Here is a 22,025-nt window from a genome sequence, read left to right on the forward strand (position 1 = left end):
CTACAACATTCAATTCAAACAAGATGAACTTTAGTATCAATCATTATTAACTTTACAGTTTATGCATTTCTTTACTATATTTCTCCATCTCAATTTTAGAAAAACACTTTGAAATGATAGGTCTATTGCTATTAATACCATTGGAGAGGGGAAGTAATGATGTTTAGCAACTTAAGACATTTGTCCAATATGATGTTTCTAGTAATTGTCAGGAATCCAATTTTCTGATCCTTAATATCTAGAACATTTCATTAAACTACTCTTTATATTCCTATATTTTCTTTTTCATTATAAGGGTTTAAATGAATTTTACTTAGATGTTAAATTTGGAATACAGTGTTGGGTAAATCTAAAACAACAATACATGAACAAGAACCAAAATTTTCTCAAATCCTACATTAATTCTTTAATTTAATAAATACTATATACCTCATACCAATTACGGTACTAGATCATTAAGACACAGGGTTAATAAATCAGATTTGTTGGAGATATCAGCTTGCGTAGTGGTCGGCAAACTGAGGCTCTGTTGACTAAAGAGTTTGCCAACCACTGAATAGGGGCTTAATCACAAGGAACAACAGCCTGTAATTTTGGAATTGAGAGTCTAGGTCTGTGGTCGGCAAACTCATTAGTCAACAGAGCAGCGATCCGCAGTTTGCCAACCACCGGCCTAGAGCATTGTCCAGGCATATTGAGCTGTTCAGTACCTCCCAAACTTTAATGCACATAAAAATCACCTGAGCACTCTGCTCAATGCTCATTCGGATGCAGCAGCTCCAGTACAAGTTCAGAGATTCTGTTTCAACAAGCTACCAGATGATGTTGATGCTCGTAGTTGATAACTGTGATTTGAGCAGCCAAGATTTACTTATATAAATGTGGATATATTTAAGTGGATATTTTAACTATTTCTCATTGCTGTTCTTAAATTTTAGGGAAAAAATATAAACCAAAAGGAAGTTAGGAGGGAATTGGTCAAGCATGGCAGGAACTGAGAAACAAAAGAAAAAAAGGGGACACTTAGAAGAAAGTGGTCTAGGCTAAAGAGAAGATGGGAACAACAGAGAATGGGAAAATGGGAGGCACAATAAAGGCCTATTTATGACCAGTTTATTTGTCAACATGGCAAGTCAGCATACTTTTTATCTATCATTATATTGCTCTGTTACACATTTCAGTATACATATTTCATTTATTCAATGAATTTCCTAGAAAAAATCAATAAGCAAAAAAATTCTGTTCAGATATAAAAACCAGGAATTATAAGTCACTAATATTTATGATACCATCACAATCCCATGTCTACAGATGTGTTTTCTTCATTTAATTTAAAGTTAACCAAGCACAAGACTCATCAAATATCTGTTTACCCTCAATGACAAACCATCAGATGTGTTTAATTGTGTATGAAAACTCAAAAATTAAAATATACTAACAAATACAAATACCACATAAAAGAATAATGAAGACAATTTGGCCTAATATATCAAATATAAACTTGTTAAATTATGTCCTTGAAATCTGCTAAATAATTATCAGTATAAAGTAAAATTAACTTACATCTATTACATCACTGCATATTAATATTTGTAATGTCTGTAAACAAATAAAGTAATATACTTCCTTTAAAGAGAATTGTGAATATAACTAATTGAATTAATTCATTCACACATATAATTAATTCCCCATATACATGAATTATTTAATATTAAATTAATAAATATGAAGAATAAATATTAATAAAAAGTTTCTCTATATAGTATTAAATACAATAAAATTGCCATTTGATGAAAAATGCTGGTATGAATCTTTTATTTCAATGATATAATAATTTTATATTTCAGGGTAAATGCAAATTTGGATGTGACACAGAAAAATATATTGTAGATAAATATTTGTTTGAGCTTTCAATAATCCTTGATATTAATGTTAGGTTTAAACATTTCTGTCAGTTTTGTATTTCTAAATTAAACTTCTTTGAAGAAATTAGAATCTTTAGGAAAAAAGAAAACTCACCTTATTACAAAATTGTGACTGTCAATCTCCTTTCCACATTCACTATCCAGCAGAATGCCCGAGTTTCCCACAACTGCACAGGTCTTAAACCTGCGGTTCTTCATCGGTGACACTTCAGGGAGCAAACTATGCAGATCCTGAGAAATATTTAGTGTCCGGCGCCTGTCCAGCACATAGTGGATGACATCACCAGGCTTAAAACTGCTCTTGACCACAGAGACATCTCGTTCTGCATCTAGGAAACGAAGAATGTTCTTCCTATATTTGAAACACAAAGTTTTCTGTTAATGACAACATACCAAAGAACTGGTGATATAATTTACAAAGTAGCATATAATGAAATGTAAATTGGTAAATTACTAATCTTAAATTGTGATTAGGTAATTAAAGCAACCAGTTAAACAGATTCTACAGGAAATAGAATATATGTTTTAAAAATCATTTGCACATGGTTTCTCGGTGATTTTCTAAATAAACATAGTATCTATACCTATTTGTGGAATGGCAAAAGCCCCTCATCTACTAAAATATACAGAAAGATTAGTTTAATAAATAAAATGCAATTGTGATGATTTGATTTTGCATAATTAATTCTACTAGTGTTAATTAATGCTCTATAGTTATCTATTTTGTTTAATATTGTCTCAAGGTGAATAGAAATAACATGAAATTGTTTGAAATTACACCTTAATAAACTCTATTAAAATAATTGAACCCTCCAATGAACTTATACACATTTACTCAAATTATGTGAATATTATAATTATTTGAAGAAGAATTAAAACTATAGCACTATCATAATAATAAAAGGCCAAGAGGTGTCAAGACCAAAACGACCAAACGACTGGTCATCAGGAAGTGCATGGAGTAGCTCTTGGCCCAGTGCCCTGTGGGGCGCCTAATGCGATTTCACATGCTGGGCCCCTGGTATGTATAGAAAAGCTTTCTTCTGAGCGCAACGATTCAGGAAGTAATATGGGTACATTTGATGAAAAGATAGATAAAACACTGGACTCGTGCATGGCAAAGATAGCTAATTGTTCCTTAGTGTTCTTGTTCCCCTGCTTCCTTTCAGTATTTGAATGCTCCAAGTTTTAATTGAGCAAATGGATGGTCATCTAGAACATTTCCAAGTTTTCAAACCCAAGTGCAGCTGGGTTTGGTCATGCAGTCTGTTTTCTTAAATGGTATATGAGTGAATCATGAAAGTAACTATTGGAGAGAAAAATAAAATTTCAACTTGTTTAATCCACTATATTTTAAGGTCTTTTGAAAGAAAATTTTGCCTATAACTAATGAAGAAATTAATACAAGATGTGAGATGCCACATCAACATATATACATATGTTAAGTAATGATGTAAAAAGAAAATATAGATACAGTAGGCTAGAAAGGTAGTGACCCTTGGCATGATACAGCAAAGCTCCTGATAAAAACTATTATCTGCAATAATTTAGGAGTCATAGTCTATACCTAAAAGCCTGCCATTCTTGGAAAATTGGTTTTAAAGTGTAAGTTGCTTGTTCCTTTGAGCAAGGCACTAAAAGTTAGGCATGAAATAGCCAAATTGCAAGCTGAGATGGAAAGGATAATTTCTAGTAATGACCTATAATCTAAACCATGTGAGAATCTAGTAATTGGGACCTCCCCAATGTTTCTAATACCCCAGGGAGCAAGAGAGGCAACCACAAATCACAGCCATCCTTGCAGCAAGAGGGATATCACCTTCCCATCTAAGTGTAGTCATTCAACTGATGTAAGAGTAGCTGCCATTCAACTGAGGGAGCAAAATCAGTGAAGAGCCCTGTTCAGAAGATATTTGGGGTGGGTTTAACTATACCAGGCACTAACTACAAAGAAGTAGCCCAGCAGTGTAATAAATTTTTGAGGGAATTATATTGCCAAAGACACTATGCACTGGGTCTACAAAGTCTGGGATTGCTTATCCTTAAACTACCAAACATAAACCAGCTAGAAGCAATTTGAGAAAGCTCTTTTCTAGATTGAAAATTGGATATTGCTTACTAAAGTGTACTATTGCAGCTGGTATACAATGCCATTATTATAACATTCAAGTTATAACAGACATATTTTTTCCTCTAGTGCTGTTACTATTTAAGCTCCCTCACAGTCTATATACTTCATTACAAAATATGGCTGTCCTCCCATCAATCCACCAGCAAGGCAATTCATCAAATCATACAAAAGCCAGTATCATGACTAGGAAAGAGGGAGAAAATAAGTCCCAATTTAGTGTGTTGTATAATTAAAAAGCCAGGTGATTAAAAGTTAATTTTGCCAGATTTTTATAAATGATATAGATATAGATATAGATATAGATATAGATATAGATATATTCTCTCTGAAAAAGAAAATGATTTTTTGAAAAAATTTCTCAAACATTTGAAATATTAGGTTCACAAAGAGTGGAATTTGTACAGGAAAATTTGTATAGTGAAATTTTAAAATTAATAGAAATGTTATCAGACACTATAATAACTTATCTTAACAAAATACAAATTATATGAGAAGAAACAACCAATATATTTAGCAACTATAGGGCATAGGAATTGCAGAAAATTGAGAAGTCTTTCATTTCATTAAGTATATATGATTCTTAACAAAAGTTAACAATTAGCTGCAATCCATATAACTTTTCATACAGACTTATAAACTAAAATTTATTTATTTAAGAAAAAAAAAAGTAATGCTTGACACTTGTATTTTAACAAAAAAAAAAATGTTCATTTCCTGTGAAACGACAAGGCTGGCTCTAAAATAAAGGCTGCACGGATGTGGTCAGATCACCTAAGGCCATGATATTATCATTTTCCTTTGAACATAATTCGAAGGAGTTGCAGGAGATATCTGAAGATGTACTCACAAGTATGCAAGTAGAAGTGAATAGATTTCAGGTCCAGATTTGAAAGAAGAATCTTTAGAGCCTGGAAATCCCTTTCCTCATGAAAAAAAAAATTAACACTTAAATGTTGACAGCTGACTGCAAGAAGGTTTGAGAGGGACTTTCACATTACAGAACCTTTGTCATGTGATCAAAAGCAGTAAAAATATTTTAAAGCATTAAGTCTTCTAAATCCCTGAGTATCAATGATCATCTTTAATTTATTTATTCAGAGAAAAGTTCATATAATAAAGTGGATTATTAGAGTTCAGAAATTTTTTGAAAAACAACATAATGTCCTACTCTTGGAAGAAAAGAATGCTTAATGAAATACATAATTATTAAGTAGAGATGATACATTTGTGAGTTTTCCTCCAATACTGCTATAGCCTCAAAATTTGTGTGTGTGTGTGTGTGTGTGTGTGTGTGTGTGTTTTATTGGCAGCAGTAAAAAATAGTAAAAGTACTTTCCAAGACAGAATAAAAATACCAATTCACATAGATTAATCAAAATATAAAAATATAAGTTTGTAGGCAAAACTCAGAATGATTGTGTAGTATTTGTTTTTTAAAACTGAAGGGGGAGGGGAAAAAATCTTGAGGGTTTCTAGTTTGTTCTTTTTCTTATATTGAACCCACCTTTGAGACTTTTGATCTGAGCTAAGCTTTCTGATGTAGGATGCAAGTAAGACTGAAAATAATTAGTTAGCGAATAATATTTGTATTTTGATGCTTATTTTTGAAAACAAAGAGAAAATGTTAGTTCTTTTTCTACTTAGCAGGTTATAGGCATTTTGTTGTTGTTAATCCTTACCCAAGGATATTTTTCCACTGATTTTCAGAGAGAATAGAAGGGAGGGGGGAAACAGAAAGAAACATTGATGTGAGAGAGGCACATCGATTGGCTGCCTCTTGCAAGAGTCCTGACTGGGGCTAGGGCCTTGCAACCAAGGTACATGCCCTTGACTGGAATTGAACCCAGGACCCTTCAGTCCTTGGCAGACCCTTAGACAAACCAGCGAGGGCTATTTTTTAGATTCTAGGTATGACAGACTATACAATGTTCTGTGGATTTGCTAAGTCTAGTTGCTGTTTGAACTGGAGAAAAAAGAAAGAAGGAAACTAGAGCTTAAGTACAATTAACTAAATATCCTTGGAAGCATGAAAAACTAGTGAACTTACTTGCAACTGAAACAACCTTTAAGTGTCATCAAGGATAACTGACATATTCTGCTCAGAAGATAATATGAATGAAAAGATCAGGTTAAACAAACTTACTTCAGAATGAGAGCGATGAAAAGAAAACTCAATTTAACTTCTGGGCTCTAAAGAATCATGAACCAACAAAAGCTATTTATTAATATGCAGGCTGAACCAGTACTGTAAGTCCTCATTTAATATAGTGGATAAGTTCTTCGAAACTGTGACTTCAAGAGAAATAAGACATATAACCAAACCAATCTTGCCACAGTCTAACTGATATCTATGAGTGAAGTTCCTACGAGACATTTCTGGTCACAAAAACATCATCAAACTTCTAAGTAAAAACCCAAAACGTTTCAAATATTAAAACACTGAAATAAATGTGAACTGTATATACATTTAAGAAAGATGAATTAAAATAAGAGAATTCTCTCCCATCACGCTTATTCCAGTGCAGGGTCACAGGCAGCTGGAGCCTATCCCAGCAGCTCAGAGGGCAAGGCGGGCACCCACCCTGGAGGGTTCATCCTTCCCGCTCAGGGCCACTCACACCCATACCCACACCCACTCAGACGGGGAAAGTGTGGACATGCCAGCTCACCTAACATGCATGTATCTGGGGTGGGAGGAAACCAAATGACCCAGAGAAAACCCGCAAAGACGTGGGGAGAACGTGCAAACTGCACACAAACAGTGGCCCAACCAGGAAATTATTATTTTTTTCTCATCAGTGTATAACGGAATGACATTGAATGAAACCATGTTATTCAGGGACCTGCTGAACAAGTTTTCCTATAAGTAGTCAGGTTATTATTACCAGATATTTAAAGCAGGGGGTTGTGCTTTCTGTATGTGACTTAAAAGAACAACAAAAAGACTTAATTTAATGTCTTTGCCATTTTGTGAACATAAAGTAACTTTTGAAACCCCATTGGATAAGGACCCACCTAAACTCAGGGACTGTTTTAATGCTAACTGGAAAAAAAACCAAAAATACTTGTTTCACTTTCAGTGAGACTAAACTCTTAGTCAGAAAGGTCATTTTTTTTTGGTTAGGCAATGCTGGCTTAAACTGAAAAGTTGAGGTAGACGGTTGAACTGACAGAAATAGATTCTACACAGAAACTTGTCAACTGAATTTTCAACTAGAACTTCCCTTTCAACAAGCGCCATCACTTGAAGCAGCAGCTGCAGCCTCACAAAGAATTAGTTTGCTAAACATTGTTTTCACTTGTGAAATGTGAACTAGGGCGAACCTATCACCAGGTGCCCCTCTTTCTTCTCTGCAGCTTACTTGTCAACAACAAACACATGTGCTCCGGCAACAAAAACTTAATCCAAATGGCACTGTGGACTCCATCAGCAAATACTGGGAGACAGATCTTACAGCTGGAACGCATCACAAGTTGAGAAGCAAATTAGGTTGTGACATACAAACTTTTGACTCCAGACAAGAATTGCTAGATCAGTTGTTATGGTTTACTAAAAAGAAAAAAATAAATAATTTAAGGAGTGCCAAGTGTTTCATGATGCCTAGGGAAAGCAGAGATAACACAAACGTTTTTAACTCAAAAGGTTATTTCCATGAGCACGTTGCCTTAGAGTTCTGAATGATCATAGCCTATAGGTTGTTCATGCTTCTGAGCTTCGTTAGGGGTCCTCTATGATATAAAATAAAATCCTAAATCACACAAATAAAAAGGCAGAGTTGTCTCTAATTGCTTAAAGAAAAGCATTTCTTGGTTTAATTTACCACTCAGATGGCCATTTACTATTTGATCCAGCATTTGGTAATATTGGATTCCCATTATTTTATGTGTATTTTATTATTTTGGTGCATAAAAACTATTGTTTGCTTCATAAAGATACATTTGATAATTTTAGTACTAAAATATTGTTTTCCAATTAGACCTGGTTTTAAAGCTTGACTCTGCCATTGTGAAGCTGTGAGACCCAAGATGTGTTCTACTGGTCGCTCACTGAACAAAATATATGGGGACTCTTTTCTAAAGTAAATTGATGAAGGCAACAGATAATTCGTTCTTTACAGATAAGCACATATAAATTTGCAGTTATGTTTAGTTGCTCTGCTAGCCTTTTCTGTTTGAGAACGTTGATATGTTGTAATACTGAGAGTTGAAAGTATATTTTCTGACTAATTATGACATGCTTAATCTGTCCTGAGGAGTAGCTGAGCTCATACATTTCCGTACATCTATATTTGGCATTATAAGTCTTTAGGTTTCTACTCAACATATGAAAAATAAGTAAAAAAGAAAGACAAGATACAACTTAAAGATGGGAAAAGCAAAGTCAAGTCACAAGTGTTGGACATGACCAAATTATTACATCTCAGTACAATGCTCATAGACTTACTCACATCTTAAGTGTGCCATTTCCTAGCTTACAATAATGAAGAACCAGAACTAATAAAATCAAGCCTTAAACCACACAAATTATTTTAATTATAAAGTTAGCCGTAGTGTGAATAAACTCCCCTAAACCATGATGAATCTTCAAACTACAATGAACCAGTACAGGAAACCATCTCTCTTTCCTAAGTTCCCAAAGGTACAGTGTTTGATGAATATATATGAGTGCTTTCTTGATTTGTTTGTGATAGTAGCAGAGTACAGATGGGGTTGAAAGAATTAGTAATAAAAAGAAAATCATGTTTATAAATGTAAGGAAAAATGTATTTTCAGTAGCTGTTTTACATCTTAATGTAAATAGATAATTTACTAGGAATGTCACAAGAGCATTTTAAGTTTAGTGAGGTTTTGTTTTTTTTTTAAATGAGAAAGGTTTGTAAGCGTGGCTCAATCACATAAGATAAAAAATTATTAGTTGTAATTTCTTAATCAATAACTTGAAAGAATTTTGAAAACACTTATGAAATATGTCCACACCCACTCACAGACACAAAGTAATATGGTTCTACATAAATGCTATAGATATGGAAAGAAAATAGAAAACTTAATTCAAAACACTGTACAATTAGTTTCCAGTGTGACTTAAAAAAAAAAAAAGGTAAGTGAACAACAATAAGACATTTTGTACTCTAAATTTTTTATTACAAGTTTCATACTGATTAATAATCACTAGTCACTACTGCTAGAGGCAATTATAATTTTAATGAATTGTTTGCATGTTGTGCAATAATGGTTTTAGAAATTAATATTTCCTTGTAAAGAATAATAGTATTCCTCTGTAGATGTGGAATAGTATTCCCTAATAATAGTATTCCATGACATTCCACTGAGTAGTATTTCACTGTATGTGACAGCTTTGTATGCATTACTTAATATTTGTTAATCGTATTATTGCTTATTTCTTTATCTGTTAACAAGAAACATATGAAAAGAATACTAATATTTTACACATAGTATCAGATGTTATAATTAAAAATAAACTATTACCCTAAAAGATATGAATGCAACCCTTATTAATTTGTAAAATTACTATAATGAACTTCGTGGGTCAGTTTATGTTTAATACATTTAGTTTGAATATCTTAATAATAGCAAAATACAGCTCTGTAGCCTCATGCACAACTACACTTTCATTTTTCTACAGATGCTAGGAAGGCGTGGCCAGTTACATTAATTGAACTATTGCCAATTAGTTATTTTACTTTGCTATCTTCCATTACCCTTTCCCCTGATCTTTCCCTTACCTACATGTCTCCCTTTTCAAATCTTTCCATTTAAAAATTCTCTTTAGAGACATCCTTATAAAACAAATATATCCTTTTTATTTATGTTATTTATTATTAAATGTATTGGGGTGACAATGGTTAATAAAATTATATAGGTTTAGTTGTACAATTCTAATGCATTGCATGTTTACCACCCAAAGGCAAATATATGGTGGCCTTCCATCAGCCACCATATATTTGACCCCCTTTACCCTTTACCACCTTCCCCACCCCTCTTCCTCTCTGGTCACCACCATACTGTTGTCTGTGTCTGTCACGTTTCATTTGTTTGTTTGTTTGTCTTATTTGTTCATTTGTTGCTTTCAGTTTTATATTCCACATGAGTGAAATTACATGGTGCTTGATTTTTATTGCCTGACTTAGTATTTCGCTAAGCATGAAAGATTGATCCATGTTTTTGCAAGTATTTCATCTTTTCTTATGGCTGAGTGTTAATCCACTGTTTACTAGTATATACACCATGTCTTCTTTATCTAATCATACACATTAATATCTAATAAATGGATAATTAGAATTTTGTAAATACTAGAAGTATTCAATAATTTTATTTTGTAAAGGATGGTCATTCGGAATGGCAACCTACCATCAATAAATCCACAAACAAGTGCCGGTGGGAATGTGGAGAAAAAGGAACCCTAGCACACTGCTGGTGGAAATGTAGACTGGTACAGCCACTATGGAAAACAGTGTGGCTTCCTCAAAATACTAAAAATGGGTCTGGCCAATGTAGTTCAGTGGTTAGAGGATAAGCCTGCAGACCAAAGGGTCTTGGGTGCCCCAGTCAAAGGCATGCACTTCAGTTGCAGGTTCAATCCCCTACCCTGGTTAGTGTGCCTGTGGGAGGTGACCAATCAATGTGTCTCTTTCACACTTTCTCTCTGTCCCTCCCTGCCTCCTGTTTTCTCCCTTTTCCCTTCCACTCTAAAAATCAGTGAAAATATATCCTCAGGCAGTGATTAATAGCAAACAAATTAAAATGGAACTGTCATTTGACCCAGCGATCCTACTTCTAGGAATATATCCTAAGAATCCCAAAACACCAATCAGAAAAAATATTTGCGCTCTTATGGTCATAGCAGCATTATTTACAGCTAGAGGCCAGATGTACAAAATTTGTGCAAGAGTAGGCCTTCCTCTCCCTGGCTGCCAGCACTGACTTTCCTCTGGCACCTGGGACCCGGGCTTCCCTCCAAATGCCAGCAGGTACCCGGGACTTGGGCTTCCTTCAGCTGCCAGCAGGCATCCAGGACCGAGGCTTTCCCAGCCCTGGCTTCACTTGTCTGGAAGGATGTCTGGCCTAATTAGCATATTGCACTTTTATTATTATAGATAGCTAAGATCTAGAAATAGCCCAAGTGCCAAGAGTAGACGAATGGATACAAAAAAACCCCACCTGTGGTATCTTTACACAATGGAGTACTATATATACTAATAATGTATACTAATAAAAGGGTAATATGCTAATTAGACTGGGAGACCTTCCAGATGTCTTTCTGGTGGGGCTGAGGCAGAGGCAGAGGCAGTTAAGGGTGATCTGGCCAGGAGGGGTGGGGCAGTTGGGGGCGAGCAGGCTGGTAGCGTGGGGGCAGTTCCGGGGGACAGTTGGGGGTGAGCAGTCTGGTGGGGAGGGGGGCAGTTGGGGATAATCTGGTCAGGAAGGGGGGGCAGTTGTGGGTAAGCAAGCCAGCGGGTGGGGGGAGGGAAGTTGGGGAGAATAGGCTGGCAGGCAGGTGAGCGCTTAGGAGCTAGCAGTCCTGAATTGCAGGAGGGATGTCCAACTGCTGGTTTAGGTCTAATCCCTGCGGGATATCCCCTGAAGGATCCCTGATTGGATAAGGTGCAGGCCAAGCTCAGGGACAACCCCCCTCCCCCACACACACACCATGCATGAATTTTGTGCACTGGGCTACTAGTCTATACTAATAATAGATGCATAAGCAAATTGGCCATGACGCTGTCATGTAGCAATCTATCAGGACAGGGGCTGGGGCATGGTGGAGAGCTCTCAGCATGTCTGCACCTGGTGTTCAAAGGGCACGGAGAGGAAGGGAAAGCAGATAGGCAGCTTGAAGAATCAGGCCAGGAGGGGTGAGCAGTTAGGGGAATCAGACCAGAAGGGGAAGAGCAGTTAGGTAGTTAGGGGGACCAGGCCAGGAGGAGAGTGAAAGTAGGCAGTTATGGGGATCAGGTCAGGAGGGGGGAGCAATTAGGCAGTTAGGGGGATCAGCCAGGAGGGGAGAGCAGTTAGGGCCATCAGGCTGGCAGGCAGGTGTGTGGTTAGGAGCCAGGGACTCCAAATGTAAGAGGGATCCCAAATAGGAGAGCGTGCAGGCCAGGCTGAGGGACCTCCCCACCAATTCATCCACGGGCCTCCAGTCTATATATATATAAAAGTCTAATGTGCAAATAGACCAAATGGTGGAACAACCAAACAACCAGTTGCTATAACAAATGCTGACCACAGGGGGCACATACAAAACATGGAGGGCATCAGCAGCAGGCAGCAGAGCGAGGAACATGGCGGGCATCAGTTTTAGTGGGATGGTGGAACAGGTGAGCAGGGACTCCAGACCAAGGCGGGGCACCAGTTGCTGTCATAGGGATGAACCTCTGGTAGTTACTAAAGTCCAGCCTGGCAACCACAGTCTAGCCTGGCACTCACACCTGCTGTCAGCACTGGCCCCGCTCACACCCACTGCTGGCACCAGCCCCAATCGCTCCATGCCAGCAATGGGTATGAGCGAGACTGGCACTGTCAGCATGTGGGTGTGGCAGCAGTGGGAGTGGGGCTACTGGCAGACAAGGGACGGGGGCTGTGGTGGAAGAAGCCAGGCAGGCGCTTAGAGGATGGGCCAAGACCCGCCCCTGTGCCCTCCACATCATTGCGGCCCATAGTTCCTTTTAAGATGCACTGGGTCTTTAGTTCAGCTATAAAACAAGGGGATCCATTAACCTTTGAGATACCATGGAGATGGTTATGATAAGCCAGTCAGAGAAAGACAAATATTACATGATCTCACTTAAATGTGGAATCTAATGAACACAATAAACTGATGAATAAAATAGAACTAGAGGCATAGAAACATGGAACAGACTGATGAACCTCAGAGGGAAGAGGGGGTGGGCAGAGATTAAACAAAGAACTTATATTCATATATGCATTGCCCATGAACACAGATAATGGGGTGGTGAAAACCTGGGATGGAGTAGGAACCAGTTGGTGGGAAGCAAGGGGAGGGAAAAAGGGAGGGAGGATCTGTAACACTATCAACAATAAAGATTAAACAATCAATCAGTACACTAGTTCTGATTTACTAAAAAGCTCTTTTTAAAACCTGCTGACCAATACAGTAATGTAACTATAGAGAAAAATTATGTTTGTTTCTCCCATAATTAGGAAAGTCTGACCCTAACTTTCTTATTAGTAATCCTATGTAATAAAAGGCTAATATGCAAATCAACTGAACAGCAAAATGACCAATTGCTACAGCATGTTCTGACCACCAGGGGGCAGATGCTCAATACAGGAGCTGCTCCCTGGTAGTCAGTATGCTCCCATAGAGGGAGCGTTGCTCAGCCAGAAACCAGGCTCACTGCTGGTGAGCGCGGTGACGGTGACGGTGACGGTGACGGTGACGGTGACGGTGACGGTGACGGGAGCCTCTCTTGCCTCCACAGAGGTGCTAAGGACATCCCCCAAGGGCTCCCAGACTGTGAAAGGGTGCAGGCTGGGCTGAGGGACATCCCCTCCCCACCCCAGTGCACGAATTTCATGCTCCTAGCCTCTAGTAGGATTATAATTGGGGAAAAAACAAGATATAGTGGATATACGTAGGCACCAAGTTTGTTTTCAAGAGCTTGTTTCACCTAAAATATCCCAAAGAATAAATCAGTATTCCAGAAAAATTATTTTCTAATTTTTTACCTGTTTAGGATATAATTACTGAGACTTTTATTACAGAAGCTCATATAGAAATACTCAGTGATAGAATGTCAGATTTATTTATAATTGTCAGCAAAATAGGAGTTGAATAAGTTCTATTTTCGTCTAGTGCGAGAAAACTCTCAAAATCAGTATGAAGACTTAACAGGGAAGTAAACGGTAATTCACAAAAATATGGCTATCCTGAGTAATTGAGTGAAGAAAAGTATGTTAAACATTAGTACTCACTTAAATATCTTATTCCATTACTATAAAGACAGTATATTCAAACTCATATATTCATCCTTAAATTTCTGACTGTATAATGATTTCAGTTTTATGGCTTCATATTCTTCAGTGAGTAACATTTAGTATAACTGGTTCAGTTCACTCTTATATTAAAGTATTCATACTTAAACCATAAATTAAATATTCAATATAAGTTTGCCAAGCCCAATATATCCAAGAACATGATGTGAAATGTATTATGGCTAATTAAAGAAACTCACCTTATCTCCAGGACCAAAGAAGAATTGATTTTCCAACCTTCTACAGAGTGTTGGAAGATTGAAGAGCCAGCCTTTCGAATGATTTTATCAGAACTATTGACAAGGGATCGACTCAAATATAGCTCACCATCTCTGAAACAAAATAAAAAATGCCAGCTTGGTGAAAATAAGCATTTATCTAAGTAGCATAATACATAATTTTAAAACCTGGCTAATTAAAGAAACTCACCTTATCTCCAGGACCAAAGAAGAATTGATTTTCCAACCTTCTACAGAGTGTTGGAAGATTGAAGAGCCAGCCTTTATGATATTATATACCAAAATAAACCCTTGTTAACCAATAAAAACCAATGTTATCTAGATTTTAAAAAAATAAAAGGATCTTAAAAAAATATACAATATAAAGACCTTTCTGATATTTAAAGAAGAAAAAAATTCTCATCAAAGCCCTGTCCCAGTTTAGCCCATCCTTCCCCACTGTTTTAGACAATGGAGACAGGATGTTTTGCCAATTCTTCTGCATCTGTATACTTGTGACTCCCAAGACTGTAATTTTATTTTCACAGAGGGCATACACGCATACTGGAAAGCGCTTTTGTTTTATAGTAAGAAGGCCTTGGGATATCAGGTGATCTGGACATGTTAGTCATTCTATCACTTGCTAGCCTGTATGACCTCGGACAATTTTTTCTTTCTAGGCCATTAAATCCTTATCTTAACTTGTGAAACTGCAATAAAATTATCTAATTTGCAATGACTTTGTGAGGATTGTGTGGGACTCTGAATGTGAAAGTAATTTATAAAGCACTATTAACGTGCTACTTGCTAAGATTACTTTGAGTCATCTCAACAAGAGACACTTTCCTGACAGTTGATGGTGGTAGGGAGACAGAGACTGTAGTGGGGAGAAAACTCATTGAGTAGTCATTATTACTGGTTTTTTCTTGTACATTAAAGAAATTAACTGTACTACTCCCCTCAATCCATAGTGTCAATCAAGTATCACATGTATCATGGTAGTAGCAGGGGTGCTGGAAATAATGACGAGGGTGACAGATATCTCTGATTACATCCATGCCATTGGAACATTAATAGCTGACTAGATGACTGTTTAAACAATTTTCTTGGCACTTTATAGATGTAAAGCCAGGCTTAGAGGATCTGAAAGCCACCTGTTTATGGCATAGCCTTTTCAACATCTGCATTTATGTCTTTATATATTACCTTTTAATTTTTAGACTCTCAAAAGTATAATTTAAAAATAGCATAACTATTTGCTCAATCAGAAAGCCTAAATCTGTTTATTACGTAGGCAATCCTCACCTACTATCAGTGGAAACACTGCTTGTGTAACAGCTGTTGGATGAATTCTGTAATTAGAGGTTTATAGTGTGATATTTTGGTCTGCATTCTTTTTTAAACATGTACTTCCAATTTGAAGCAACTCAAGGCATCAAATGCAATTACTCACTGTAAAATTTAGAACTTTGTAAAAATTAATATTTAAGCTATCTTACTGATGAAAATGATACATTGGCAATCCTATATATGGCAAATAGTGATCATTTTTTAGAGGTCATTTAGGATGCAAGAAAACACAGGGAGAAATTTACTACTCAGTGGTCCAGAAGTCCGTTTTTACATTATATATCTAATGATAATAACTATATATGAATGAAAATGTGAATATACACAGAAGTTAATTTTCACACTTTTGTAAGTATGTCTTTAAGATGTGGCACAAACTTTGACCATTTCCAGGGATAGGAATCCTTCCAATCTACATCTTGTTAAAAACTGGCTTGTCAATATCATATTTTTCTAGCCATAAATTGCTAAGATTATGATAATTATTTTCACTAATAAACTTGTATGGGAGAAGTAAAACTATGCACAGGCTGACATTTTAAAATATCCATGGAAGATTGCTATTGATATATTTTTACATGGTGGGATGATTGTTATGAGGTACCTAGCTGTGTGGAGACTTTTCAGAACCCCTCAGATTTCAAAAAGGGGGGTTTTAAAGTTTAAATCAAATTTATATTAATGAAATGATACTAGGTTACTCTTCCATTTGAATTATTTTCACTTAAAACTGCTGATAAGCCACATTTCAGGTTTTTATCATTGGAAAGAGCTTTGAATGCAAACAGCTGCAACTAGTTAACTTCTTGAGGTCAATGAAATTCCTGCGTGAGAGGGCCTGGCGTAGTGCACTCTGAGGCTCTGAAGCAAATTTCTTTGGATAAACTTAAATGGGTCCCAAAGGGGTTTTCACTTGTGACTTGGTAGCATTCTATCTTAGAAAAGGCTTTTCCTTCCTGTGTGTGCAAGGATGTTACCACCCCCTCTACCAGCTTCTCATTCCCTGTCAGACATGACTGCTGAACAGCTGCACTGAAAACATTTGCATAGGGCTATCTATATACAGTAAGAGTCACTATGTACCTCTGCAGGGAAAACTATAAGACAAATCGAGGAAATAATATAGCATAAAGCAATTATATATATATATATATATATATATATATATATATATATATATATATATATATAAGTTTTCCTGCTTGTCTGAAGCTAAGAGAAACCCTCTTAGATGGTCATCTATGCAATGCTAGTGACAGAAACTAATCAATAGTTAGGTTACTAATACTTACAAATATCTTTCTATTTGAAATATGAGTTGTCAGGCATCCCTACAATTTATTAAGTCACATAACACATACTAATTTTGTTTCATGAAATCAGATCCCAATAGCCCTCAATTCACCCCTACTGAAAAACTCTTCATGATTTGTTTTTGGAATGAATGTGTTTCCTTTGGATTAGGTTAAATCTCCTGGTTAATATAAAATTTTGAAAATCATTTAAAAGAAAAGAACTTGCACCCAAGTTAGCGTGAACACAAACAGCAGTCAGTTTTCTGTTTTCACTACCTTAGTGTCAAACAACGAAAAATAGTAGTAAACTGAGAAATGTACTGCCGTAACTCACTACTTGATGGTTGTTAGCAGAGCTCCAAAGGGATCGTGTGAAGGGACGCGCAGACCCTGGGTTTCCTGATGTACAAGAGGACACTCTGAAAGGAACTTTGCCGACAATGGTCGCAGACTAAGTAGGAATGCTTATTTGCACAGTCAATTCAGTTAAAAGTTTCAGAACTAATACCCGTAAGACAACACAAGATACACAGTCAAATAAAAAGATCTCTAAATGATAAGAAATGTCAGTTAGAGTCTCATTTGTGGTCAGCCAGGAAAATGGTATGTGGCAAACTTTAAAGAATCACAATCAAAACAAACATTCGAATGATATTAAAGTTGCTGTCATACTCTCTCAAATACATTGTCTCATTAAATAAGCATACCCCCATACACGTTACCCGTAGGACACTTAACACGTTTCCAATTACACCCAAAGAGCACTCACAGGGTCAGTGAAATCCTGGGCCAATTGCGAAGCCAAGTGTCGTTTTCCCCATTAATAGGGGGAAAAATGTTCATCAAGAATAGACCACTTCATACCCTTTCAGTTCAACTTTATTAATAGGTTTGCATGGAAGGGAATTTCCGTTTTTAAATGCCCAATAATTACTTGATCTATTTTCACACAGCCGCTTAGAAAAACCACGCTGCTAGTGTTCCTGTGGACAGATGAGAATGTGGATGGGCGGTAGGAACACTGTGCTGGTGCTCTCTCTCCTTCCACTCGGAATGACTGCTCCACATGGTGCCTGGGAGGAGCGCCTCGCTGGTTCTAGCTGGGCCTCGCAGTTAGGAAAGGCACAAGTCCAATAGACAAAGAAACTGCCTGCCTATGGAGAAATGGTAGCAGTAAGCTAAATAGGAGCCTAGGGGGCTGTCCTAAGAGATGAGGAATATGGAATGCCCTTCACTGAATCCTCTTAGCCTGCTCAGAAGGCACGCAGTGCCCCCCAAAGGTCAGACACTGCCTCCCTTACCCCCATCCCCCTCCCATTTGGAATACTGGTCTGGGCGCTGGGACCAAACCTCCACTGCGGTTCACTGGTCTGGAAACTAGCCCCTCCACGTGGCGTGGGTAGAGGATCAAGGAAAGGATCTTTTGATGAGCCACCCCATCCACCTGAAGCACCATTTGTGCGTTGGAAACGCAATCCTTCACTGACATCACGAGCTTTCCTGTTGAACACTTTATCCCAAAGAACAAGGGGGAGCGCTTACAGGTGCTGCTGTCCAACTCCGGGAATCAGGGGTAGCCCGTGCTGCCCAGACTCTGCGCGGTGGGCACAGAGGCGCGGGCCCCGCACACCTGTGATTGCGGGTTTAATGAAGGGGGAGGAGCAGGTGGCGGGGGAGCAAGATGCTCTTTTAAAGGGGCCGGATTCCTGCAAAAGGCTCGCCCGCCCTGTCTTCTCATCATCCTCCCACCCTCGCGGCCAGCTCTGAAGAGGAGGAGGAGGGGGAGAACCCGAGCAGACACCTCGCTTCCCAGGGATGAGCTCCAGCGCCAGTCCCAGGCTGGTGTTGTCTCAGGGGAGCAGGGAAGAGACCTCGGCTCACCCCGCAAAGGGTGCGATGTGAAACCCGGCCCAGCCACCTAGCCGCCGCGCCCGGCCCGCCCACCCCCGCTTCCCCGCGTCCTGGGCAGCGCCCACCGGCCCGCGGGGTCCCGGGAGCGACATCGCCCCGGAAATGGGGGGCGTCCTAGGTCTGCTACCTCCCACCCCCAATTGGGACTGGACCCGGGTGCGCGCCGCCTCCTGGCCGGGCCGGAGCGGGACGCCTCCCCCGCCCCGCCGCCCCCCTTCTGCCCCTCTGCCCCCCGGGTCGCCGGCGGGGGCCGCGCTCCCGGAGCCCTGGCGAGGCCGGGCCGCTTTGTCTGCGAAGCCCACCGGCCGGGAAGGGAACAAAGAGCCTCCCCCACACCCCGGCATCTGCCTCTCCCCCACGCGCCGGTTCAGCACCTTCCCCAAGCCCCCTTTGTCTGCCCGCGAAGCCCTCCACCGCCCCCCGCCCCAGGTCCCCCTCTCCTGGCCGCGGAGCTGGGTCTCCTTCGCAGCCCACCTCCCCACTCCATGTGATCGAGCTCATCACACCGCCCCCCAAGAACAGACAGTCCCACTTGGGGATTTGTGGGTGCATCGCGACCATCAGGCCATTCCTCATTAGCCTTCTCATCATCTTCCAGGTCCACTCCACTGTACTTCTGCCTACCTTAGTTCTCTATAAAATAGCGAATTACTTCCCTCTGGGTAAGCCTGCGTCTTGTTCGCTTAAAGGATCATTTCTCAGGGAGAAGGGATAGGAACAAATGGGGTGCATGAAGTTCGCGTGCCTGTGCACGTTTTAGCACTCCTGTGCCAGAGAGAGAGAGAGAGAGAGAGAGAGAGAGAGAGAGAGAGAGAGAGAGAGAGAGAGAGAGAGAGAGAGAGAGAGATTCTATCTTCGTTTTAATAAATGCCGAGGAAGATAAAAACCGAGCGGGAAAGCGGGCATCTCCGCCAGTGTGTAGTTTCCCACAGCGGGCGATTTCCGAAAACAGGACTTGGAACCCAGTCCTTTGACAACCAGGTTCCAATCCTCAGCAAACGCTCCCCAGCCCTGAAAGCAACACAAAGTTGCAGCCTCCCCGCTGGGTGAAACTTCAAAGAGACAGAGGCCAGGGGCTAGGAGGAAGGAAGTGTGATATTTAGAGAAGTTACTGGGGGTGGAGGAAGATGTTGAACTCAACTAGACAAACTTAAAGAAGGAAAAAAAAAGAAAGAAAGAAAAGAAAGAAAAGAAAGAAAAGAAAGAAAGAAAGAAAGAAAGAAAGAAAGAAAGAAAGAAAGAAAACACACCAAGGCAGAAATACAGTCTGTCTGAAGCTACAGTACCCAGGACGCCCATGTGTTTTACAAACAGAAGAGCAACTCACTGTAGTGGAGTTTCTCATTCACACTGAGCTCCCCAGACCCACCCCACGCCGGAGAAGAGCCAGGAGAGGGTGCAGACACATGTCCTGCCCCAGGGCTTGAACTTCAGCCTCTGGGAAAGCCAGCCTCCCCCAAGCCTCTCCGCAGCGATCGGAGACAGAAGGGTAACCGGAGGGTGCATCAGGACACCTCCCCGGAGTTATGCCCTCGGACTGAAAGGACAACCACACACACACACACAACCACACACACACACACACACACACACACACGTTCTTTGTTGACACTTGTGCAGTGACTTCCCCTTGGGCGTGCGAGCCCTGGAGCCCACGCCGCCTCTCAGCAGCAAGTTCAACTCTCTCGCTGGGAACACGCACAGGGAAGCACGCACACCTCGGCAACTGCCTTTGTTACTTCATTCCCAGACTAAACACACACACACACACACACACACACACACACACACAGGCTCCTAGGAACGCACAGAGGACCCCAACCCTCCCTCTATTGTCTCCGTCCACCTCTCCTCTCCGCCTTGACTTTTCCAAAAAACCATGCATCCCAAGAGGAAGCTTTGCGTTTTTACCCGATGAGTTGCGTCTCCTGGTGCTCCTCGGTCCGGGCGATTTCTTTTGTCTTGTAGAAGATCAGGAGCAGACTTATCGTGCAGATGGTCCACCGCTTCCTAACGGACCGCATCTTGGGAGCCTGGGACAGGCGTGGCTGCCCCAGTTCCTGCGCCTTCTCCGGGTCTGGAAGCTCCGTTTTGGGAGATGTCAGTCGCCGGCGGCGGGGGGCTTTATCTGGTCAGGGCGAGGGGAGCTGGAGCCGGGGTCTGCGGCGCGGGGAGCGGGGGTGGGTCCGCCCCGCTCTCCGCGGCGCCCGGAGCACAGCCCTGCGCCCTGTCTGGCGGTTCGCGCCTGCCCCCCGCGGGATCGCCCCGCGCCGCCTCGCCTCCGGGGGGGCTCCGGCTTCTTCCAAGACCAGACACCTTGTGCTTTGAAGGAGACGCGGCTCCTGCTGCGGGGCTGGGGGCGTCGCTGGCCCTTCCCTCTCCCCGGCAGGGAGCGCCGAGCGCCGCCAGCCAATCGCGGCGGAGGGGGCGGGGCTGCCGGCTGCCTGCGCGGTGCGGGGCGGGGAAGCCTCGGGCTCCCGGGCGGGCGGCCGTGCACCCGCACACACACTCCCTCACTCACTCACACGCTCAGGAGCCAGCCCCGGCCCTGCGGGAGCGCCAGGCAGGCAGGCGGGCGGCTCTCCCTGCACACAGAGCGAAGCCCGCAGGACTGGGAAGCGCCCGCCGAGGTGGCCTGGCCCTAGCGGCGTGCAGAAGGCACTTCTGCTGCGGACAGATGAGAGAGGCTTCTTGGTGGCGAAATCCTAGCGATAAAGAAGGGGTGTGTTGCAAGAAGGGTTCTCACGCTCCAGGCTTTTGAAAACACACATACACATGCGCGCCCATAGGCATCTGCATGCCTCTCAAATAGAGTGATTTGGGGGGCGAGGGGAAGGTGGGAGAGTAGAAAGGAGGCGTTTTCTAAACCGGGCACAGCTCAGTCTGGAAAGTGCCAATACACCCATGAACTGACTGGCTCATCACCTCTCAGGGTGGTGGTGGGTGATCCCCCACAATACACACACATACAGGATCCTGTAGGAAGCAAGTGATGACATGAGGCACTTGATGGATATTTACGTGACTCTCTTTCATTGTTATTCGGAAACTCCTCACAGAAGTCAAGCAAACTTACATTTTACATTTCATTGAGGAGAAACAGGAGTCTGAGAAAAAACAATCACCAAGGAACTTAAAAAAAAAAAAATACAAGTACACCTGCACACGTGAAGGAAAA

The 22,025-nt window shown here is 40.7% G+C and overlaps 1 protein-coding gene across 1 annotated transcript in view; it reads right to left on the reverse strand.

Moving 5' to 3' along the window:
• The window catches only part of ST8SIA4 (ST8 alpha-N-acetyl-neuraminide alpha-2,8-sialyltransferase 4), a 76,939-nt gene extending 55,950 nt beyond the window's left edge, over window positions 1-20,989 (reverse strand). Inside the window, exons 1-3 of the mRNA XM_084881976.1 lie at window positions 20,759-20,989; window positions 14,274-14,405; window positions 2,020-2,277 (exon numbers count right to left, since the gene is read on the reverse strand). Of these exons, the coding sequence (XP_084738102.1) occupies window positions 2,020-2,277; window positions 14,274-14,405; window positions 20,759-20,871 (503 nt within the window). The 5' untranslated portion in view covers window positions 20,872-20,989. The remainder of the gene's footprint in view (window positions 1-2,019; window positions 2,278-14,273; window positions 14,406-20,758) is intronic.
• Window positions 20,990-22,025: the final 1,036 nt, after the last annotated feature.

Source organism: Pipistrellus hanaki (genome assembly GCF_964339955.1).
Source record: "Pipistrellus hanaki genome assembly, chromosome: 4".
In the NCBI taxonomy this organism is placed as follows: Eukaryota; Metazoa; Chordata; class Mammalia; order Chiroptera; family Vespertilionidae; genus Pipistrellus; species Pipistrellus hanaki.